Source organism: Falco peregrinus, chromosome 1, assembly GCF_023634155.1.
Source record: "Falco peregrinus isolate bFalPer1 chromosome 1, bFalPer1.pri, whole genome shotgun sequence".
NCBI classification, from domain to species: domain Eukaryota; kingdom Metazoa; phylum Chordata; class Aves; order Falconiformes; family Falconidae; genus Falco; species Falco peregrinus.
In genome coordinates, this window is record NC_073721.1 from 95,357,171 (window position 1) to 95,381,475 (window position 24,305).

The 24,305-nt window shown below is 56.2% G+C and overlaps 1 protein-coding gene across 3 annotated transcripts; it reads left to right on the top strand.

Annotated features, from left to right (window-relative positions):
* The first annotated feature begins 1,176 nt into the window (after positions 1-1,176).
* FRMD6 (FERM domain containing 6) lies at positions 1,177-21,593 on the top strand. Of its 3 annotated transcripts, none has more exons than XM_055790579.1 (14): positions 1,177-1,295; positions 10,392-10,567; positions 11,342-11,432; positions 11,702-11,844; positions 12,494-12,570; positions 13,273-13,459; positions 14,653-14,808; positions 15,619-15,684; positions 15,793-15,861; positions 16,043-16,217; positions 17,098-17,433; positions 17,550-17,675; positions 18,389-18,480; positions 18,601-21,593. In XM_055790579.1, the coding sequence occupies exons 2-14, from the start codon at positions 10,469-10,471 to the stop codon at positions 18,883-18,885; spliced, it is 1,902 nt and encodes a 633-aa protein (XP_055646554.1). In that variant the 5' UTR covers positions 1,177-1,295; positions 10,392-10,468; the 3' UTR covers positions 18,886-21,593. The 3 variants fall into 3 exon arrangements, with proteins under 3 accessions (XP_055646554.1, XP_055646572.1, XP_055646562.1); XM_055790597.1 differs by having other exon boundaries at positions 11,702-11,781; XM_055790587.1 differs by having other exon boundaries at positions 1,206-1,299.
* Positions 21,594-24,305: the final 2,712 nt, after the last annotated feature.

A 24,305-nucleotide genomic window follows, 5' to 3' on the forward strand; every position in this document is an offset into this window, starting at 1 on the left:
GCAGGGGCGAGCTGCTGGGTGGAAATACTCTCCAAATTGCTCATGGCATGGATAAGAGCACAAGAGCAAGCCCAAAGCTAAGGGTTTTCCAGCCCTGGCTCTGCCAAAAGCCAGGCTGTTTTTTTCCATGAGGAGAGCAGCACTTTGGATTCCCACTGCCGGTACCGTGCACTCGCATAATGTAATTACCCGGCACGATCTGTTGAGCTGCAAACAGATTTCAGAAAGGAGTGTCAGGGTATTTGCAGCAGAGCTGCTCTTTATTTAGGTCTGGGAACAAGCGGCTGTTCTCTCCTGGAGCCTCGTAGAGACTGTGGGGGCAAAGCCGGCCTCGCAGGTCATCCCGAAAAATGCCTATAGACACTTAAAAGTGAGGAATAAATAACTACTCCAAAAACAATCTCACCAGATGGCACTTCTGAAGAAGGAGTGGCTCAGAGATGCTTTGCTGCCAATTTATGGTGCTGCTGCTGCTGCTGTTGCTGCTCTTCCCATCCTGGGTCACCTATGGAGAGACCCGTGTGCACATTAGCTCTGCTATGTGTGCTGGGTGGTGGCTGGCCCTCGCCCGAATGAGCCCAAGTCACCTTTGATCCAGCTGCCAGCACGTCAGTAGAGGCTTTAATGGGAACAGGATTTAGCCCTAATTCTGCTCCTGCCTCAACCCAGCTCTTAAGTACTGGCTTAATATACCAGTGGCACAGCCAGGGCTGGGGATACTGGGCTGGGTGCTGCAGGTGCTCTGGCTGCCCTCCCCAGGGATGCTCAGGTCCCCACAGGGGCCATGTGGGGAGATGCGAGGGACCCGCAGGAGGGAGCTCAGCTCCTCTCCCTGGGTGAGTCTGGGTGGCTGTATTCTCTGGGGAGGCTTTGGGCCCCCTCCCGGGAAATGCGCACGTCCCCCAGGGAGGGTGCCCGCGCCCCTTCCAGAACAGGTTCGTGTTCACCGCGGGGAACGCGGAACCCCCGGGACCGGGGGCTGCCCGACCACCCGCGGCCCCTCCGGGGCAAATGCTGGCCGGGGTTGGGGGACAGGTGCTCGGCCGTCGCCCCCGGGGCTGCCCGGGTCCCCTGGCCGGGGCTGCCCGGTGCCCCCACGCTGTCCCGGAGCCCGCGCTCAGGCGGGAGGCGGTGCCGGTGCCGCTCGGGGCGGTGCGGCCCGGAAAGGGGCGGGGGCGGCGGGCTGGGCTGGGCTGGGCTGGGCACGGCTCCGCTAGGCTCGGCTCGGCTCGGCGCGGCTCGGCTCGGCTCGGCTCGGCACGGCTCGGCAGGCAGCGCGGTCCCCGGAGCCGCAGGTAGGTGCGTGCCCGGCGCCGCGCACCGCGCTCCCGGCCCGGCTTTGCCCGGCCCGGCTTTGCCCGGCCCGGTTTAGCCCGGCTCGGCTCGGCTCGGCTCGGGGGAGCCGCCGCGCTCTCGGCCCGGCGTGCCCCCCCCCCCGGGGTCTGCCGCGGGTGGGCCCGGCGTGGGGTGGCGTGGGGCCGGCGCGGCTGCTTGTTGCGCTTGGGGGATGAGTTGGTGCCGGAGAAGTGCGAGAGGCTCCGGCTGCAGGAATGCGAGTCATTTCCTCCGCCCGCCCGCGGGGAGGTGAAGGCGAACAGCGGCCGGGGCTGCTCCGCCGGACCCGCCCGCCACGGCCCCGGCCCCGGCCCCGGCACGGCCCCGCCGGCTGGGTGCGCCCCCGGCGCCCTCGCCCGCGGGTCCCCTCGCTGGTGGGTCACGCTCGCCCCCAGATCCCCTCGCCTGCCGCACCCCTCGCCCAGGGGTCACGCTCACCCGCGGGCCCTCGAGCCTGCCGGACCCCTCGCCCCGGGTGGCACTCACCCACCGGTCCCCTTGCCCGTGGGACCCCTTGTGCATGAGTCACACTCGCCCACAGGTCTCCTTGCGCGTGGGTCGCACTCACCCACTAATGCCCTCGTCTGCAGGACCTCTCGCCTGAGGGTCGCACTTGCCTGAGGGTTCCCTCGCCTTTGGGCTCCCTTGCGCATGGGTCACACTCGCCCACGGGTCCCCTCACCTGTGGGAGCCCTTGTTTGTTGGTCACGCTCACCCACAAACCCTGTTGCCTGTGGGACTCCTTGCCCCTGGGTCACATTCACCCACAGGTCCCCTCACTTTTGGGTCACACTCACCGACAAATCCCCTCGTCTATGGGACCACTCACCTCAGGATCACATTTGCCTGAGGGTCCCCTCACCTGTGGGCCCTCTTGTGCATGGGTCACATTCACCCACAGGTCCCCTTGCCCATGGGATCCCTTGCCTCTGGGTCACATTTGCCTGTGAGCCCCCTTGCCCATGGGTCCCCTCAGCTATGGGACCCCTCACCCATGGGTCACACTCACGCATCCCCTTGTCCCTGGGTCACACATGCCCGCAGACCCCCTTGCCCGTGGGTCTCGCTCACCCACAGATCCCCTTGCCTGTGGGATCCTGTGTTTGTGCATCACACTCGCTCACAAACCCCTTCACCCCTGGGTCATGCTCACCCACAGATCCCCTCACCCCAGCGTCACACTTGCCTGTGAGTCCCCTTGCCCATGGGACCCCTTGTTCATGGGTCACACTCACCCACGGGTCCCCTTGCCAATGGGGTTCCTCACCCCTGGGTCACACTAGCCTGCGATCCCCTTGCCCATGGGTCCCCTCACCCCTGGGTCACACTCACCGACGCATTCCCTTATCTGTGGGTCACTTGCCCACAGCTCCCCTCACCCATGGGTCACACTCAGCTGTGGGTTGCCTTGCGCATGGGTCCCCTCACCTGTGGATAACACTTGCCCATGGGTGACATTCACCCTGAGGTCACACTCACCCATGGGACCTCTTGCCTGTGGGCCACACTCACCAGTGGGTCCTTTTGCCCATGGGCCACCCTCACCTGTGGGTCCCCTCATCCGTGGGACCTCTTTGTCTGCAAGCCCTCTTTTCTGTGGGTTGCATTCACCCATGGGTCCCCTTGCCCATGGATGCCATCATCTGTTGGTCCCCTCACCCGTGGGTCCTCTCATCCATAGATCCTCCTGTTCCTGGGTCACAGTCAGCCGTGGGACCCCATTGCCCATGGACCCCACTCACGTACGGGTGCCCCCACCCACGGCTCAGCCGGGGGGGGTCGGTGGCTCGGGGCGCGGGCTGCAGCCTGGCAGTGCCACTAATGGTCTTCTCCGGGTTTCCCACCAGGGATGCGAATCCCCGCCAGGTTCTGGAAGTGGTGAGGACAAACCCACGCAGCTCTTAAACAGGGCTTTAACTGACATCGTGCCCTCGTGGCAGGGAGGAAATCGGGGCCGAGGTTTCCCAGGTCGGAGCTGAGCTTTCTCAGGACCGTGCTCCGTGTTCCCATGTCCTTTAACTGGTACATGGAGGAAGGTGGTGCCCAGTCCCACTGTACCCCCTGGCCCCCTGCCACCTTAGCTGTCGCCTTGCAGTCCTGAATCAGTTTTTTTCTGCTCACAGCCAATGTGTTTCTGGTCAGGAGGATGTTTTTCCCTCTGAGCCCAACTCTGCTTTTCCCGGTGATGCTTCGGCGTGGCGTTGATGGAGCTGAGCATGCGGAGCTTTGCTGCTCTGCCTAATTCCCGGGCTGGTTTGTGGTGGTGTTTTTCCACGGGGCTCGTTTGCCCTCTCCGATTCTTGGGTAGAGCAGGGATTAATTCAAGCTCTCTTGCTTGAAAGCGATGTTGTTTTGTTTAAAATTCCCAGTCCTGAAGGCGTATTGGGGTTTGGTTATAGGTACTGGCTTTTCACTATCATTTTGTAAAGGGGTTTCTTTTTTTAAACTGAGTTTATTCAGGCTCTTTAAACCCAGAGTCTGTAAGCAATTATTCCATTACATGAAAGTCAGTACGCTGAAAAAGATTAATTCAGACCAGATGTAAAAATAAATGTGAATTTCAAATTAAGATGATGTCAGCTCCCTCCTGCTAAAAAAAAAAAAAAAAAAAAAGCAGCCTTTGGACTCCAGATGGAGTACACAAATGATGGCGGTGGTTAAAATATCTGCCTGCTTCTTAATTGAGTTTTATGCTTTTTTTTTTTTCTCCCCTTGTCTGAAAAGTGTGCTTAGGATATTTTTCAAAGCAGGGAGGGGAAAAAAAAAAGCTTTTCCCCATTGCTGCTGGGGCAGAAGTTTATGGAAGCTCTGGCGGAGGAGCAATCCCAGACAGAGAGCAGCACTGCCGGGGGGGAAGACAGATCCCCCTCTGCCCGCTCCAGGATTAAAAAATGTAACTTGGTTTGGTTTCGTTTTGCCAGATTAGGAGGTGGAAACGAGGCTGCCGTGGACTGCGGTGGGGGCAGAGCGGGCTCTGGATAGTCCCGGTGCTGTTATGTGCGTTTTGGCATAAAATGGAGCTGGTTTTCGGGCTCTTGGCTGTTTGCAGAGTGCTTCGCACCCTTTATTTTTTTACTTTCCCCATGTGCACAAAGCACTGCATGTTCCCCAGAGCAGGGAGGGGTTGGGGCACTGATCCCCTGTATGGGAGTGTGCCCTGTAGCGGGGTGCCAGGGATGGGGCTTCCCAAAAATGCTTTCTCCCGGGAAGGAAGGGTTTGCCCAGGGCTGGAGCATCCTGGCAAGGTTATTAAATAGGGAGGTCCATGGTTTGGAAACCTGGGGCTGTGCTCTCTGTGGCGTGTGGGGATGCAGGATGGTGCCACTGGCCCTTGCAGCTGCTTTGTGGTCCAGGGATCCTGCAGCAAAGGCCCGGAGCGAAATCCAAAGGGGTTTAGGGATGCTGCTGCTAGTGTGGGCTGCAGCCTGCCTGCGGAGCGGGGAGCAAAGGCAGTGCTTCATGTCCACATGCATCCTTCACAGTGATGTTGGTGGTCCGGGAAGCAGCATCTGAGCTCTGGGAGGTTTGGGCTTGTTGCTGATGACACTGGGAGATGGTTCATAAAGCCCCCAAGAACATTGTGGGGGACAGGATTCAGAGCTGGATGGGGGAAGCTGGGGTGTCCTGAGCAAGACCTACCCCAACCCAGTCTTGATGTAACTGGATGCTCTTTGCAGATATTTCTCTAATCCCAAAGGCTCAAGGCAAAGTTTTCCGGAAGGAAATAAAGTGTAAGGGGCCGGTTCAATAGCAGAAGAGGGAAGAGGAAGAGCAGGCGCCGTCCCTCCCTTGCTGGAGCCTGTGCCAGGCGAAATCCATTTCTGTGTGCATCCTCAGCAGAGGCCAGGCTGCTTTATTTATATTTTAGTGCGCCAAAGTAAGGGAATGAAGAGGCCTGGGCTGGCTCAGCTGTGGATTGCAGGCAGGTGGTAAATCAGCACTTCCACACCAGATTGGGCTCCGTGTGTGCCGAAGAACGGGCAGGGGGAGCGGTTTCCCGAGTTGCTGTGGTTCGGCCTGTGTTTGTCCGTGCCCTGATGTGATGTCCCATGGGGCTCATCCCCAGCACTGGCTGCGATTGCAGCTGGAATGCACATAGGAGGAGACAGAGGAGCCATTATCCCGTCTTTGGGACGATGCCCTTGGCTCAGCCCTTTGCGACTGTCCCTGGATGTCCCCAGCATCCGCTCTGCCCCTTGCTGTTGTCCCATTGCAGTAGCCAAAGGGGGGACGGGGGAGGAGGAGGAGGAGGAGGAGGAGGAGGAGGAGGAGTGTTGCAGAGGTGGGGACAGGCGAGCTCCTGGGGGAACCTTCCTTGCAGAGGCTTTTTGGATGCCTCCAGCACTCAGGGGTATCTGCTGGGGCTGGTGGGGCTGGCCCCCGGCTGCCCAGGCTGTTTCCAGCATCCAAATAGCTTTTGTGGTGGATGAAGTAATGTAATATTTATAACCGAGTCCTTTTTCCCAGTGAAGGTCTCTTTCATCTGCCTCTCTTCATTAGGAGGAAACTGTTGAGTTCATGAAGAATTGGAGACGATTTTAATTATGGGGCAACCACAAGCAGGAATTAATCTAGCTTTTGGGTTAGTAGAAGCTGCATTAAGTGTTGGCCTTAAAACTTGTAATAACAGCTCGCGCATACCTGCGCCCTGTGATGTGGGGTAAAACCGACTCTAAACTCTTAAAAACAAGAAATTCCTGCCCCGTGAATTCATCTTCCCACCTCGCTCTGCACTTTGGGTAGCCTCTCGCTGCAGGACAGCCTGTGCCTACATGTGGGTCCTGTGCTGAATCCCTTCTCTCGCCCCTGTTGTGGCTCAGCAGCGCTAGAACTAAAGCCTGGTGATGGGTTAAATATCTGATACGACAGAATTTAAAAAAAAAACAAATGGATATTTTGGCAAGGAGGAGATGAATCTGGGTGATGGAGAAATGGGCTGGGTCTGTCTAGGGGCTGCAGACTGGGGCTGGGTGGAGTGGTCAGCGCTGGGATGGTCTGGTGGGTACCACGGGGCTATGAGCTGGAGCCAAGACCGTGGGCATTGAGGCTGAGACACATCTTTTAAATGTAATGAAATAACGTGTGTGTGGGGGGGGAAGAAATGGTGCACATGCAAACCAGCCTCACTTCTCATGCACAGAAGCTGCACGCTTGCTTCTTTGGAAGCAAAACCCATCTCAGCCGGCAAGTTCAAGCGATGTTAAATCCCTGACACTGGAATTGCATCCAAATTTATATTTCCTATGAGAGCCTGGCACGCTGCTCCGGCACCTCGGCCTGAAGCGGGCCGTGTTTGCAAGACCTCGTGCTGAGTAAATCCCCCGCCGAGTCAGCAGCGACAGCCCGAGCTGCTTTTCCAAGCTGCGCCGGCCGGCAGGTTTATTGCGTGATGTTTTCTTTCCAGCAAAGCTTTGCAATGGGGTTTATCCCGTGGCGTTGGTATGAGGGAGGAAGATGGTATTCCAGCAGCCTGGCTGTGAAAAACACGGCGGATCAGGGAATTTTCTGCACATAGCCCGGGAGTTACAAGGCACACAAGGCACTTGCAGTGCCTTCCTATGGAGGTTTAACGCTCTTTTCCCTATGGCAGGGAAAATGTGGCTGGAAGACCTGGATCTCCTGGTGCTGTGGGGGCTGATCCGTGCCCAAGTCCTCATTCCCAGTGTTTTTTCCAGCTGTCTTTGCTCTCCCTATAGAAAACCCCTTGCAAAACTCCCAGGGTGGAGGTTCCCACTCGGGCTGCGGGGCGACCTGCGTCACCCCCCTGGCATGGTATTCCTGGGGGGCTCTCCCTGCAATCCAGGCTCTTTCCAGCTCAGAGCTGGGCATGTTCCTGCCTCATTGTCAGTGCTTGCACCAGAGCAGAAGCGACTCGGTGAGGGCAGCAGCGCGGGGTCCCAGGGAATCAAAGCTGACATTGTAGGAATGAGCAGCAGATGCTCGGAAAGAATTTGCCGGCGTCTGGCTGAGGCTGCTGGAGGCACATCGCCCTGGAAAGGGCTTTTTGTGCCCACTTGCTAAATCTGCAACAGCTCACAGAGATCTGGTAGAGCCCCAGGGGCAGCTCCTGGAGCTCAGGAGGGTCGCGCAAAGCTGCTGGCCACCCCTCTAGTGCTTTGTGTGTCATCTGATGGGGTGTTATATCATTCAGCAGCCAGAACTGGAGCATTTTCTATACAAATACCAAAATATATGAGGTTGTGGGTTTTTTTCCTCTGGTGTTTTGCTTGCTCTCAGAGGTAGGGTCCTGCAGAGCTGCTGCTGGGGGAGATGTTTTCTTTGGCTCCGGTGGTGCAGTCCCCACCGAGCCACACCATGCCCATGCTCTGCTGACGCCAGCTCATGTGCTTTAATCCCCGATGCTCAGGGACTGATTCACACTGCAGAAAGAGGAGTAAATATACAGACCGGCATGGGGATGAACAGCCCCAGGATGCCAAGAGCAGCATGGTACCACAGGGAAGCTCTCCTGGGGGACACACAAGCTGCACGGTGGGGCCTGATGCCTGGCCTCTGCCTGGTTTTTGAAGACAGCGAGGTGATAAGCTGTGACATTGGGGTCTTTGCCAGTGCCCTGAAGACTTGGTTTCATTTTCAAGTGCTCTTAAGAAGGGGTTTTCCTCGGGGACCCTGCTGCAAGCAGGGCTTGGTGCAGAGGCTGTGGTGGAGGAGGGACCCGTTCCCGATGCTCGCTGCTGCAGCAGGGGTGCTGCAGGGCCCTGGGTGTGCAGGGCCAATGCTGTGGTGCTGACAGCACAGAATAACCTCCGGGTGACGGGTTTACCAAGAAATCCAAGGTGGGTTGTGCCTGTGGCTGTAGTTCTGAGCCAGCTGTAGCCCACAGGGCTGCGCTGGGAAGATGCTGTCATGCACGCGTTGGGGCTGCAGGAGACTTCTGGGTGGGAGCGGGGTGCAGAGTGTGCTGGATGGTGCTCCAGGGCATGGGTGCTTTGCTGGGGATGCAGCACCCTCCCTGTCAGGGCCCACGCAAGTCACTTCACGCCCAGCCCTGTGTCGGTGCACCAGAGCTGCCGGGCACCCGGCCGGGGTGAGGATGTTTGCCAAATACCTTCAGCCCCATTTTGTTCACTGCTGTGATTTGTAATGAACCTTGAAACCGACCCATCCACTGCGCTGTTTGCTCCCAGTGGGGATCAATCATGTCTGGGCATGGCTGCTATGCATAGCCGTGATGCATGGATGCAATGCGCAAATGCAGTGCACGGCCACAATGAACAAATGCAATGCATGGCCGCAATGCGTGGGCACAATGCACAGTTGCAATGCAAAGCTGCAATGCATAGCCACAGTGCACCATCACAACGCATAGATGCAAAGCATGGCCATGTTGCATGTCTATGATACACACATGCGATGCATGGCCACAATGCACGTCTATGATACATAGATGCAATGCATAGCCAAGATGCAGTGCCAGAATGCATGGGTGCAAGGCACACAGCCATGATGCATGGATGCAATACCTGGCCATGATTAACAGATGCAATGCACAGCTGCGATATGTGGTTGTGATGCACAGGTGCAATACCTGTCCATGATACACCACCACAATGCAGGGATGCAATGCATGCCTATGATGCACATCTGTGATACATGGATGCAATGCATGGCCATGAGGCACTGCCACAATGCACAGCCATGATGCACGGATGCAATACCTGGCCATGATGCTCAGATGCAATGTACAGCTGCAATGCATGGTGGCAATGCATGGGCACAATGCACAGATGCAAAACCTGGCCATGATGCACAGCTGCAGTGCATGGCCATGATGCACATGCAGGGATGCAATGCGTGGCTATGATGCAGGGATCCAATGCATGGTTATGATGCACGTCTGTGATGCATGGATGCAATGCATGGCCATGAGGCACTGCCACAATGCATGGCCGCAAGGCACAGCCATGATGCAAGGATGCAACGCACAGATGCAATACCTGGCCATGATGCACTGATGCAATGCACAGCTGCAATGCTGGCCGCAATGCATCACCACAGTGGAAGGACGCAGCGCATGGCCGTGTGGCATGTCTGTGATACACAGGTGCAACGCGCAGGCATGATGCACAGCTGTGCAAGGTCTTGGTGGTGCAAACCCAGAGTGGTGAGGCCAGAAAGCATCACCTCTGGATTTCCCAACTTCTGCAAAACCTCAGTAACTACCTAACAAAAAGTTACCTCGGGGCACTTTTTTCCCTGCTGTACAAATATGCAAGTTAAACTGTTTTGGAAGCCAAAGGCATTTTTATGTAGACCAAAGCAAATATTTGGTGAAGAGGGAGACGCTACACTGTCCTCGGTGCCAACATAAATCTATGGGTTAGAAAAAGGGTGAACTAGTTTAAGGATCCTTTTTTATGGTGTCATGTGTGCGTTTGTGCCCCTGGGGATGGTCAAGGGCTAAAAAATGCTTAAGGAATATTTGCCTGTGAGAATAAGAATTGCCTGGGGTTAATGCTAGAATGGATTCACCTGCTCGGCCCTGGTATGGATTTAGGCAAACACTGGGAAATGGCAAGAGATGATAATTCCCATCTCCAAATCACTGCTAGTGTGTGGGTTGTTTTATTTAACCCCCATAAAGAGCTGGAGCTGGGGGGAACGATGTTGGAAGGGACATGGGGGTAATGCCATAGGACCTGCCACCAGCCCCTTGCCTTTCTGTTGCTGACAGCAAAACCTCCCACACTGCCACACCGCTCCTCCCCAGCACAGCCGAGTTTGTTCCCAGCAGATAGACTTTTTTTTTTTTTTTTTAATTATGCCAGGAAAGCCTTTCCTGAGGTTTTTACGAACCCAAGCTGGGAGAATAAAACTGCTGGGTCAGGTTTTTTGGGCTCGGCTGCGATCCTGCACTGCCCTAACCACGGCGCCGGGGTTGGGATGTGCAGTGGCTGTGGTGGGGTGCGCTTTGGGGGGTTTGGGGGACACCCGGCTTCTGAGGGGACGTGGCGATGGGTGGGAAGGATGCCTGCATTGGGGTGTGGGAAGCTGGGGGTGCTGTGTGGAGGGCTCAGCACCCTTCTAACCCACAGGGATGGCGCCCACGGGGACTGAGGCCGCCCTGGCCCACTGGTGAGGTGCCTGCCGCCTGCCCCGAGCCCGGACCACGATGAACAAACTGACCTTCCACAACAACAGAGTCATGCAGGACCGCCGCAGCGTTTGCATCTTCCTCCCCAATGACGACTCCCTCAACATCATCATCAATGTAAGGCAGCGCAGGGGCCAGGGAAACCCCCTGAGCACCAATGTTTTCATCACGCCAGGGGCTTGCCACCAGCTGCATTTGCAAGCTCTGGTTTTGCTTCTGGTTTTAATTTTGAGCCTGCCTGCTCTCCCCCTGCCAGAGAAATGCACACAAGTTATTCCCCCTGAAGGCTGCGGCAGTGTTTTACTCCCTCTTGCTTCTTCGTGACTCGATGTGCTGCTGGCAGTGCTGTGGTTTTCGGCAGGTGACCTGCTGCATGCCATCCCACAGGGCAGCACCACGAGTTGCGGGCAGTCCCTCCTCCTTTAGTCCTCACTCCACGCATCCATTGTGGGTGGCAATTCAGCCTCATGTACCCCAGCAAATAAACAGGAGGGGGTCTGGCTCTGATTCGGATGTAGTATTGAATGTGGAAATTCCCTTGCTTTTTATGTTTTTTAATTCACCACCAGCCAATATTCTGTTCTTTGTCCCCAAAGCCATCTCCCTGGTGCCAGGCTGGTTTGCGGTGAGCTCTCTACCACCGCACTGTTCTGGAGCTGCCCCGTGGTCCCCTGTGTATCCCATCCCTGGGAGAGCTCTGGTCCTGCACCCCAGGGGGGACCCTGCTTTTGGGGACTTCTGTGTTGGCCCCATGGAAAAATGAGCCTCACAGCCCAGCCTGTCACACCCGTGGTCCTGCCTGGGGACCCTGTGTGGGGGGTTTGGTGCCACCTGCCCAGCTCAGCTGGGAACAGATGGAGCAGGTGCCATGTGTGGGGGTTTTTTTTGCAGGTGAAAATTTTGTGCCATGAGTTACTGGTGCAGGTGTGTGACCTCCTGAGGCTGAAGGACTGTCACCTCTTCGGGCTCAGCGTCATCCAGAGTAAGTCAGGGGCTTACACTGTGGGTTCAGTGCCTGTGGCTGGTCCAGCCTGATGCCATCATGGCTCAGCAAGGTGCAGTGCCACCAGGGATGTGTGTTTGCCCAAAGGGGGGTATAGATTTACCCAGCCCTTTGGTGGCCTCTCATTAGGTGACAAGGTTATGGGCCCCCATGCACTACCCACTGATGGGTTGTGGGGGCCAAGGCAGGGCTTGGCAGGATGCAGGGGACACGCAGGGGGATGCTGATGCCACCTTTGTCCCATCCAGACAATGAGCACGTGTACATGGACCTGGCCCAGAAACTCTACAAGTACTGCCCCAAGGAGTGGAAGAAGGAGGCCAGCAAGGTCAGCGGTGAGGTCTTGCATGGAGAGCTGACGGCAGTAAGGCCACCTCTGTCCCCGTCGCAGGTCACTTCCAGGACATGGGAACGCAGCTGAGGGGCGGCGGGGTGGGGCACTTGGCTGTTAGCCTGCGCGGAGCGGTGGGGCGGGTGTGCAAAGTGAATGAAACCTGGATGATGCTTGACGGCTGTCACCCCATGTGCCACCAGGTGCCCCAGCTGGGGATGCATCCTCCACACTCCCCACCCTGGAGCTGTGGGTTTTTTCCTCCCTTATTTCCTTGTTTTTCAGGAGAATTTTTGAGGTGTCCCTTCTTCCAGTTTCTAAAAATCAAGATTTGGGTTTTTTTCCCTCCAAAGCACCTTTTAATTCTTTCAATGCAATGTACCAAGAGGGTTGGTGTGATGGCTCCTGTGCTGGTGCTGAGATGGGGACTAGTGGGTGATGAGGTGGGAGAGCGACAGCAGCAGTGGTGGGGGGCTGCTGGCCCCCTGATGGTCTTGAGCCCAACCACTTGCTTCTTTACATCTAAATCCCCTTCATGTTTCAGCATATTGAGGGGAAAAAATGAGTGTCAAACTCTTAATTCAGAAAAAAATGCCATGGTGGGGCAAGGGGTGGTGGTGACAGACCTGCCCCTGGGTGAGCCGAGGTGAGGGGCCGGGGTACGCTGCTGGGGTCTCTGCAGAAGCCCTGAAAATCTCCTCCGTTCCAGGGGATCGACCAGTTTGGCCCCCCGATGATCATCCACTTCCGAGTGCAGTACTATGTGGAAAACGGCAGGCTGATCAGGTAGGGCGCACCCACCCATCCCCACCATGGGGGCACCCCCCGGGCTCGGCTGGGGCAGGTGGCTGGCAGGGGAGCACCCTGGGGTGCCCCTGGCTGGGGGGCTGCTTACTGCAGCTGCACAGCCTCGGGATGCCGCGGGATGCTGCCTGCGTCCCAAAAGCTGGGGCTGTTTGTGGCTGGGTGCTGCCTGCTCCCTGCCACCTGCTGTGCAGGGGCAGGAGGGGACACTGCTCCCCGCCAGCGATGACAAAGCCTTTTAGGGGGCTGAGGATATCGTATTTAGGGGTTTATCAGAGCTTAACCCAGGGAACAGCCTGATATAAATTCACGTATGTGCCTGTGGCCGGGTGGGAGCTTCAGGTCCTGTTTCAGGGACAAAAAGATTTTCAGGGTGTGGGGGGTGTGGGGAGACGGTGACGTCTGCAGCCCCATAGGGATGCTCTCAGGGCGGGTTGTTCCACCTGCGGGAGGCACCAGCTGGAAATTTCAGCTCAGCAAAGCGGCTGTGGTTTTGCAGCGCCTAGTGGGAGCCCCGGCTTTAATGAAGGGGGAAAAAGGGAGCAAACGCCTGAGCAGCCAGCCCTGCTCCCTCTCTAAGAGCTTCCCGCTGGGAGGAAGGTGTGAGATTGTCTCCCACCCCCTGGTCTGGGTCACGGGTGGGTGACTGCCCTTTCCTCCCCTCTCTTCTCTGCTCCCTCACAGCGACCGGACCGCACGCTACTACTACTACTGGCACCTGCGGAAGCAAGTGCTGCACTCGCAGTGCGTGCTGCGCGAGGAAGCCTATTTTCTCCTCACCGCCTTTGCTCTCCAAGCTGACCTGGGCGACTTCAAGCGCAACAAGCACTATGGGAAGTACTTTGAGCCTGAAGCCTATTTCCCTGCCTGGGTAAGCGCACTGTGACGGGATCCCCACTCTGAGCTCATGTGAACCCCCATGAGGCTGCTGATGCTGGGCTGCTTGGAGGCTTCCCGGGTGGATGGTGTTCCTGCTGCCTCCCTATCTCTGGCTTAGTCCCAGTTATTAATAACCTCTGACAACTGGAGGGCTGCAAATAGCTGCAGGCAGGGAGGGTTGGAGGCGGTGTGGTGGCTGGAGCAGCTCATATCGCTGGTGGGGATTTCCCTGTGTGCTGCAGGGATGCTCATGGGGGCTTCCCTGCATGCCACGTGCCATCAGGGTTTCATCCCACCATCATCCAGTGCACCCCCTCAGGCCTCTGGGAATTGGTGTCCTCTCTACTGGCAGCAGCCATGGGTGTAGGCAGCTCCTGGCATAATCCTGGAGGGAAACTGCGGCAGGGCACAGGGTGACATGCAGCCCCAGGTCACCTCGGACTGGCAGCAGAGCTGGGGCAATACCATCCTAATGATTTTGCGCAGGAATGGGGTAGGGAACAATCCTGTATGGCATGGCAGCAGCATAGACAGCTCCTGGCTGGGACCCCTTGCAGCAGGGCCACCCCTCCTCATGGCGAGGGCACGTCCCCAGACTCAGCAGGGTACCCAAAAACAAGCCCAATTATTACCAGACGGGTAAATACTAGTTAGTGGGGAGCAATGAGGGGCTGCATGGCCACATGTGATGTGCCCTTGGACCCCAAACAGGCGAACCTCCCCAGTGGCTCCCCACAGCCGGGACTGCCAGCAGATGCTGGCAAGGGGAAGATTAATAAAAATGCTGGGCACCATTGCTCACTTTATGTGTTTTCTGGGTTTTGCCCCAAAATCTGCCAGTTTCTTGCTTTTTTCACACATGTCACTGTGGAGCGCTAGCCCAGCGTTGGTGTCCCCAGCCACGCAGGGACCCCGTGCATGGTTCTGCCTGCCCCGGCATGGGTGTCACCAGTGGCACGAGCTCCCCGAGACGGGCACACAGAGCAAACATGTGCTTCCCAGTGGGAAATCCTGCTGATGAGAAGTTGTTGGCTGCCGTATCTAATTCATTTTTGCTTGTAGCTCTCTATAACGGAGCATATTGCTCCCATTTCCCTTTTCCCTTGAAATCACCGGGGCTGGTGTCTGGCCCCAAGCAAGCATGGAGCAGTTCCCCCAGACAAGCTTCTCCTCTCCTCCAAACAGGTGGTTGCAAAAAGGGGCAAGGACTACATCCTGAAGCACGTCCCGAACATGCACAAAGATCAGTTTGCCCTGACGGCCTCCGAAGCCCATCTTAAGTACATCAAGGAGGCTGTCCGGCTGGACGACGTGGCGGTGCACTACTACAGGTTGTACAAGGTGAGCCCTGGCCACAAGCCCAGGCTAGGCTTTGGATTCAGGGATGCTTTTTATTGAAAGGAACAACTGCCAAGTGATTTCTAAGGTATTTTGGGAAGAGCTGTGGTTGAATTGGCACTCGCTGGCTGGAGCAGAGCAGTCTCGAGGGCAGTGCTTTGCTCCCAGAGGCAACTTTTTATACTTCTGCTATTTTCTACAAGTGAAGGAGAGGCAAGAGGTTGGCCAGGGTGTGGGGAGGCAGCTGTGAGGTTTCTGGGATCTTATTTTTTTGGCATCCTAAGAAATATCTGCTGGGTTTTTCTCCTGGGCACAAAGCACTTTGTTCGCTGGGAGGTGGTGCTTCACAGACCACTTTGTAGCATCCTTAAGTTAAAGAGGAGAAGCCTTTGGGAGAGCACAGAGTGCCAGTGTAGCAACAGGTTGTTCTCAGGCATAGAAGTGCCCCAGCTCTGTTTCCGAAGGTTCTTCCAATTTTTCTGAGGTTAAACTGCTTTTCCAGACCCTTAAGCCAGGGTGTTTCTGGGTGGAGAGGTGGGTGGCAGGCGCCTGGGGGATGAGACTCAGAGGATGTTAGAGGATGTGACTGGGCAGTGTGTGTGCATCATTAATTAAATGGTTGGACTCAGTGATCTTAAGGGTCTTCTCCAACCTAAATGATTCTGTGATTAACACAGCACCTACCGCATGTGGCCGTTGCTGCTGCGTGGGAGATGAGGTGACTACAGGAGGATACCTGGGCTGGGAGGGCAGATTTATCCACTTCATGTTGCAAATTGTGTGTTTAAAAGCATCTGATTTTTCCTCCCTTAGGACAAAAGGGAGATAGAAGCCTCCCTGACACTGGGGCTGACGACGCGGGGCATCCAGATCTTCCAGGTAGGTGGCTGAGCAAGGGCGATGGCTCGGCTCCGTGCCCGCTGCCAGGCCGGCATGGGCAGCCCCTGCTGGCATCCTCAGCCATGTCCACCTCTCCTCTTTTTGCAGAACTTGGATGAAGAAAAGCAGCTGCTCTATGACTTCCCCTGGACAAATGTGGGGAAACTGGTGTTCGTGGTGAGTGCCGCCATCGCCAGGCAGAGCATCCCTGCCCGTGTCGCTCCTGGGCTCTGCCGTGGGCATGGGGTGTTGTTGCACAGACCTCAGGTGGGGTGGTTAATAGGTGGACAGTGGCAGGACTGGGAAACAATTAGGGTATTTTTCTCTCTGGGGCTGCTGTCCCCCCTCTCCCACGCAGGGCAAGAAGTTTGAGATCCTGCCGGATGGGCTGCCCTCAGCCAGAAAGCTCATCTACTACACGGGCTGCCCGCTGCGCTCCCGCCACCTCCTGCAGCTGCTCAGCAGCAGCCACCGGCTCTACATGAACCTGCAGCCCGTCCTGCGCCAGGTCCGCAAGCTGGAGGAGAACGAGGGTAGGTGCCCCCCAGGGCGTAAATCCCACCAGTGCCGGGCTCCCATCCAGCTTTTCTGCCCATACAAGCGCCTGGTCCTTGTGCCAGCCCCATGGCTGGGGGCATGTTGGGGGTGGCTGTCCCTACATCCCTCTTGACCGTGCATCGGCACACCCTGGACTTGCCTGATGGGCAGACCTCTCCTGGCTGGGCTGAGTGCCCACAGACACCCCTCCCCGCAGCTGCTTAATCCAGCACAAGCCTTGCTGTGGTCCCTGGTGGCCCAGTTCCTCCCAGTGCCTCAGTGCAGCACTTCCCAGTGCCCCACACCCCATCTCCAAGCTCAAAAAGCCCTTGTGCAAGTGTAAGGTCTTCCTCTTTCTCCTCTTTCCCTTCCTCATCTTCCTTTTCTCTTCCTTATCTTCTTCCTGCCCCTCCTCATCCTCCTCCTTGACCTCCTCTTACTCTTCCTCCTCATCCTCCTCCTTGACCTCCTCTTATTCTTCCTCCTCATCCTCCTCCTTTTCTCTCTCCTCTTCTACCTCATCTTCTTCCTCTTCTTCCTCCTCCTTGTCCTCCTCAACTTCTTCCTGCTCATTGTCCCTCCTCCTCCTTTTCTTTCTCCTCCTCCTCTTCCTCCTTCTCTTCTTCCTCTCCTCCTCTTTCTCCTTTGGAGGGACAGCACAGCACAGAGCACAGCAAGTTTGAGGCCCCCTACTCCACCATCCCCATATGCCACCGGGACAGGGCTGGCTCCTGGTGTGCCACCGTGACTGGGCTTTGGTGACAGTGCCCCTAGGTGCTGGGGGAGGGGCCATGCCCCATCCCAGGGGGGCCAGGGCACCTGGAGGGGTTGGGGTGCAGGCTGCTGTGTGCCAACGGTGTGCCGCTGGCCTTGCAGAGAAGAAGCAGTACCGCGAGTCGTACATCAGTGACACCCTTGATCTGGACATGGAGCAGCTGGAGAAGCGGTCGCGGGCCAGCGGCAGCAGTGCCGGCAGCATCCGGCACAAGCGCCTCTCCCGGCACTCCACCGCCAGCCACAGCAGCTCCCACACCTCGGGCATCGAGACCGACCCCAAACCCAGGGAAATGGGCCCTGAGGACGGCTTCTCAGGGGCCGGTGCCCACCGCAAGCTGAAGACGTGCAGCTCCATGACTAGCCATGGCAGCTCCCACACCTCCGGGGTGGAGAGCGGCGGGAAGGACCGACTGGAGGAGGACTCCCAGGATGATGGTGAGACACCAGTTGAGCATGGGCTTTCCAGCTTGGGTCTCACCAGGTGAATTGGGGTTGGAGGGTGCTCTGAAGGTGCACATCAGTGACTTGTCCCACCTCCTCCTCGCCTGCAGAAATCGAGATGCTGGTGGATGACCCCCGGGAGCTGGAGCAGGCTGGTGAGATGGAGGTGAGCCCTGACATGTGCGTCTACATCACGGAGGACATGCTGCTGTCACGCAAGTTCAACGGGCACTCCGGTAAGGTGGCAGCCACTTTTCTTTCCAAGTCTCCAATTCAAGTCACACCTTTGGTGTTCAGCAGAACAAAATTAGCCCAAGGCGTCTGTTTGGGATGCTGGGAAAAGCCATTTGCCCCATGGGTCAAAGGAGAAATGGGATAAATTTGGTGAAACTATAAAGAGAAGGGGTTGCCCGGGAAAGGTGCAGGTTTTACTCTGAGCAGGACTGATGCTCCATGTAGCCGCCCCGTGGCACAGAGGTGTACGCCCAGGCATGCTGGCTTATTTGGAGATACCAGGGCCCGGGGGCAATGGACATAATTTCAGCAATGTTCTCAGTTGCTGTGGCCCACTTTCAGTTTCTTCACAACGCCTCGCTTGTTCCCATGAGCATGGGTGCTGTTATCACATGTACGAGCCAGGCTTCTCCAGAGCCGTGCCTGCACCCAAAGAGTCGTCTGCATTTCCAGCTCTGTGCTGGGAGCTACTGGGAGGTCTCTGGGTGCCAGGCTCCCTGGTGATGGCTTTGGATGCTGTTTTGTTGCAAATTTGGGATGCTTTGTAGGTAACTCTGGTTGCAAGTGGAGCCATTGGGGTGGGTGATGCCACCCCATTGCGCTGAGGGTGCCTTTGCCCAAAAGCAAGGGCAAGCCGCCAGGGGCAGCAGGCATGGAGAGCTGAGAAGCCTTGAAAGAACCTTCACACTCTCCTCTTCCTCCCTCTCTGGCGCAGGGCTTATCGTGAAAGAGATCAGCTCCTCCACCTCCAGCTCCTCGGAGACAGTGGTGAAGCTGCGGGGGCAGAGCACCGACTCCTTACCCCAGGTACGTGGTGTTGGGGGGGCTTTGGGGAAACCCGGAGCTCTGCTGGCACTGGCATTTTGGGTTTCCCAGACCCCCTTGGCTCCCCGGCAGGTCCTGAGCCTCCTCTCTGCTTTGTCCTAGACGACATGCAGGAAACCGAAGACATCAACGGACCGGCACAGCCTTAGCCTGGATGACATTCGGCTCTACCAGAAGGACTTCTTACAGCTGGCCAACCTCTGCCAGGACACGGCCCAGAGCTACACCTTCGGCTGCGCCCATGGACTGGAGGAGGAAGGGCTCTACTGCAATGGCTGCTTGGCCCAGCAGTGCATCAACATCCAAGAGACCTTCCCCGTCAAAAGAACCAGTAAATACTTCTCGTTGGATCTCACCCATGACGAAGTCCCCGAGTTTGTCGTCTGAGCACCGCGGGGGGGCAGGACTGGCTGCCCGCCCTCGGGGGGAGGCTGGGGCTCCCTGCCCTGCACTGGGGGCTGTCAGCGCTGCCTTTCCCCGGCCCTGCACCGCTCCCTGCAAACCGGGGCCGTGGAAACCATGGCACTCACAGGGTCGCTCTGACGGCGGGTGGGATGGAGGCCCCCGGGCATGGCGGAGTCCCACCGGTGGTCCCCCAGCATTCTTTCTCCTCTGGATGAGTTTGTGCCGAACACAAGTTGTTTTATTTCGACTGGGAGAAGCACAACTTGTTTGAGCTAGCAGAAGCCAACCCATGTTTTCTCATCACCTCATGGTGAGGTGGCCTCTTCTCCTCCTTGCCCCCATCTTCAGTGCTGCCAGCAGCTCCAGCAGTGGCTTGGTAGCAGCCGATGATGGAGAGAAAGTGCCAGAATGTTGTGTTCAAGTCAAGCCAAAGAAATGTAAATACCCTAAAGGCCAGTATGGGGAGGGAGAATTAAGCAATAACCAGCCAAGGATCTTTGGGCACTGGTGATGTACCGTGGAGGAAGGCATGACCAGCGGCTGCTGGGGCAGAGCATCAACCCAGTTCTTCCAAAAACACATGATGGAGGTCAGACCAGAGCAGTCCTGGTGAGGCAGCTGGCAGCTGGGAGGTCTCAGAGCCGTTTGCAGCTTGTTTTTTCTCTTTTTTTTCTTTTTTTTTTTGAGGAAAAAAACCCAAAACCAAAAAACAAAACACCCAACCCAAGAAAACAGCAAGCAGAGGAGGATGGAAAAGAATAAGTCACCTGTAAGGATATTGCAATAACGCATCCCAGACTTTGAATATATAGAGATTACATATATAAATATATTGAGGTATGTATGTTTATATATGTCTGGATCTTATAGACCCATTTGCATTTTACTTCTGCTCTAAAATACCTTTTATACAAAGGATCTGCCTCTCCTTTAATGAACTGTATAAACACTCATATTTTTTTCTAAGCACTAAGGTGAGAGAATAGACTTTCCTCTCGAGAAGAATATGTATGCAACCATGTTGTAAGTGTGGCTCTTCCCGGCGCAGTCTCCGTTGTATTTTACCAAGGCTTTTCATGCGTCTTTAGGTCACTTACAGTTTGAATAGTTCTGCTAAAGGATGATGGTGATGTGCTAGAAAAACCCAAGGGCAGCTTCTGAGTGTGTCCTAGGGAAGCCAGCCTGTCCAGGTGTAATATTTCCCATCGGTACCGGAGGGTAAAGCATTACAGCAGCTAATATTCACAGCACAATGCCTTTTTAGTCGATATTTTTAATTAGAGTTTAGTGATTGACAGCCAAAGTTTTGCCATATTTTGATATACCACCTTTTTTTTAACTGGAAACTTTTCTTAAAAAAAATTAATATTATTTTATAAACAAGCACAATCTTATTTTTATAAGAAATGTTGGGGAAGGGGGCCAAGAAAGGGGAGCTGGTACCAAAAGAAGTGGAGCGTAGCTATTGGCACAGTGTAAAAAACCTCAGCATTACTGATGCGGGAGCTGGTAGGGGAGAGCTTTGGGTGCTGCCACAGCTCTGCACAGTGTGACTGTGGCACTGGCACAGTGTGTCCCCACCCCAGAGCTTGGTCTCGCCTGGCATGAGGGATATTATGGGAAAATAATATAGACAGCCAAATGCTGGCAGGGCAAGCTGGAGGACGGTGGCCTCTAAAGGCTCTCTTTGTCTCCCCTAGAGCTGTCCAGGCAGCCAGAGGGATGCTGCCTGGGGGCTCAGAGCTATGTGCCCTGCTCTGGTTTTGGGGGGAACCCCAGCAAACCCCCCAAAAGCCTCTCTTGTGAGCACTGTGTCCCAGGCTGGGATGCTAGGGTTTGCTAGCAGCGGCATCCCATCCATGGCTGCGTTTGCAGTGTGCAGCAGGATTGGTGTGCACCAGCAACATGTGTCTGCCCTGCTGGAACTGCGTGGGCTGGTACAGGCAGGAAAATCCCCTAAAATCATCCCCAGCCTCTTTTTTTTTCTCCTCTGCCAGCCCCTGTGAGGCAGCAGGGCTGCAGCACCCAGCTGAGGCGTCTTGCTGGCAGCCCCTCTGCCAGACAGCCCCAGGTGCCCTCCATGGGACCCTCAGCCACTGCTCTGCCAAAACACATAGCTGGAGGGAGAAAAAAGGGTAAATTGTGTAAAGAAATGCTTGACGCTGGTCAGAAAGCATTGCAGGGTGGGGGGCAGCTAGACCAGGGCCTCTCTGTTTCTTCCCCCACCCTGTTATCCTGCAGCTGAACCCGGACCGAAGTGTCCTAGCCAGGGTTGGAGTGATGTCGGGGGCTGCAATGGAGCTCACCCCTGGGCAAGCAGGAGCAGTGCCCTGCGAGCCAGCGGGGGCGTGCCAGGGAGCAGGGGGACACAGAGGTGCCCTTTAATTGCATAGGTGGCCAGGGTGGCTGCACAGGTCCTGTGGGGGACAAGGGTGGCCGTGCTCGCCTGCCCTTCCTGCCTCTCCCCCTGCAATAATGAGCTATCTGTCTGCACGAATGAAATAGTCCTTTCTGTGAAAGGATCTTCCCGTCGGGGCGATGGGAGAGCCAGTGACTGTGCTGCAAAAGAAAAAACACACGGAAAACTCTACTAAAACCCCGCAGCAAAATTATTTTGTACCAATGAAGTTTGTTGTGTGCCTTTTGCGGTACAGCTGGAAATGACAATAAAGTGACAGTTGTTTGCATTACTTTGACTCTTGGCAGTTTAAAACTTAAGGGTGGTCAAGCGTTGGAAGAGGCTGCCCAGGGAGGTCGTGGAATCACCATCCCTGGGGGTGTTTGAAAGACGTGTAGATGCGGTGCCTAGAGAATGAGTTACTCGTGGGCTTGGCAACGCTGGGTTAATGGTTGGACTGGATGTCAAAGGTCTTTTCCAAACTAAATGATTCTGTGAGAATGCTCCCAGGCTTAAGTGAAGGATGAAACACTTAGGAATTTCACGAACACATAACATTTATTGTGCTCTCCACTCCATCATCGCCCTGCTGCAGAGAACCAGTTAAGGCAACTCCAGCCGTGGGCAGAGGGATGGATGGGCTGATCCTTTCACTCCTGTTTTTTTGATGATTTCTATAAAAATAGCATCCACTTCCAGCACTCACTCCCATGTTGGGAGGAGGTGTGGGGGGACCTGCAGGAGCTCCTGATAGCAGTGAGGGCACAGGGGTGTCCATAGGAGGGGTTGCAGATGGGAATGCCTGCTCTCCTTGCAGCTGTGCTACGTCGATGGCTCTTGCCACACATCCCAGTGAGCCCCCCGTGTGGGCTGCTCAGGGGGTCCCCAACCTGTAAGAGCTGGAGCAGGGCTCTGCTCTGGGATCAAGGGCTGAGCCCCTCCTTGGTGGCTGCCATCGTGGGGCTGGGTGGCCCCAGCAGTCCCAGTGGGAAGTACTGGGGGGTCAGCAGGTTCCAGTGTCCCCATGGGCCAGTAGCCCACAGCTCACTGTGTCCCCATGCTGGCCCCGGCCAGGGTGCTGAGCAATATGTGATTTGCTTTTTTCCTAATGATTCCCCTCAAAAATACTCCCCTGTTTCCAGAGCAGAGAAGCTCAGCAGGGGCATCACCCCTTAGCCTGGGTGGGTGGCGGTGACAGCAGAGCCCTGGGGTGCAGGGACCCCGCGGGCTAGGGGGGGCATAAGCCTATCCCCAGCCCCACTGCCCCTCAGCCCAGCCAGCAGGGCTGAGCAGCAGCATTCGCTGCCATCCTGGGGCTGGGGGAAGCTGGCAGCCATTGCTCAGATCCCCACCTCAGGCAGCAGTCACCAGTGTGATGAGCAAGACCATCCTCCGCCTGCCATGCTCCATCCCTTTAGTCCCCCTTTCTCCCTCCTCTGCTTGGACCATGCTCTGCTTAGAGGGGGTGGGATGAGTAGCTGGGAGAAGATGCTCTGCTGTGTTAGTGGAAGGTGTGATCCTGAGCCTCGGGCCGAGTGCAGGGATGCTGGCAGAGCTGCCACCTCCTCTCACGGTGCCTGCTGGGGACTTCCTGAGGCCCCGCTCTCTGCAGGCATGTGGGCAGGGGAGACTCATTTTCTCTTTCCCGAGCTGATGTTTTTGGGTGAACCAGTATCTGATAGAGGCTTTGTGCTGCAGCCATCCTCTCTCCAAAACCCAGGGCCACCCTTCCATCTCCCATGCCACCAGCATTGATTAAACTCCTCAGAACATTATTAGCCAGTTCTTTTCTTCTTGATTTTGCCAGGCTTGCTGATCCTGGCACCTACTTCCTTCAGCCAAGGAAAGGAGGTACTAATAACCACAGTCTTTCCATGTCCCCCTTCCCAGCTACCCAAGCAGCTCTCGATCCTCAGCCTGTTTATCCTCTCACACCCAATACAAGTGGTAGAGAAGGAAGATAAGGGCTGTCTGCTCGGTCTGATGTGGTGAGTTCACCATTATTACCAGCAAAATCCTGATTTCCTGCAGGAGATGGAGATGTGAAGGTAGATGAAGAGCCTGTTCTCCCACAGGGAAGCAGCATCAGTAAAGTTTGCTGAGTGGTTTCTCCCAGCACATGCCACCATCCTGCAGGCCTGGAGGTGACCATGTGCCACGCTAATGCTGGGACCAACAGGGCTACCGCCACCCCCCAGGAGCCTGGGGCGTCCCTGCACCCTGCACTGGAGCCTGCCTGCCTTTGCCATCCATCCCTCCTCCAAACACCTTGGGAGAGGGGCGGGGATGGAGACGTGGGGCTGTGCCCCTCTGGCGTGGGATACCCTCACCGTCCCCCACTCCTGGCACCCTCGGCACCTGTGGTGGAGCGGTGCCAGGTCATCCTGTGCCTTTTCTACAGGCTCCGAAAATAATTGCATGTTACCAGCGATTTCCCTTTGTCCTTTAAAAATAGTCCTTGCCCTCAGCGAGGCAGGCGCTGACCTTCGGATGGCCGTGAGTCTTGGTGCCTAATTGCTGATTGCTGCTAATGTTGGGCATTTTTGGGGCAGCTAATTGCCTCACGCAGGAGGGAGGAGCACAAGGGAGCGAGCAACTTCTGGGAGGGGGACTGCATTGTCTGTACTAAGAATAGCCTCCAGATTTCATCCTTGGCCTATAAAACCCCTACATTTTCCTAAAACCAGATGTTGAATGGGTTTTTTTGCAGGCTCTCGCAGAGCAAGCCAGCCCTGCCACCGAGGGGGGGAGAGGGAGGAGGCTCTCCCCTCCCCGTAGGCTGTGTTTAGCAAAGCCTAGTACCTCCAGCTATGTTTTTAAATTAATTCCCCTCCATTTGAAGACATACGATGGCTTGGCCTCCGTTGCTCCTTCATCTCACCGCGGGACAGGTCCCCAGGGGGAAAGGTCCTCCAGTTCCCATCCCGGCATGTCCCCAGGCAGCCTTGCACCCGTACTGGCCTTTTCCCTGAGATGCTCCCCAGTGCCGGTAGCCTTTCTGCTG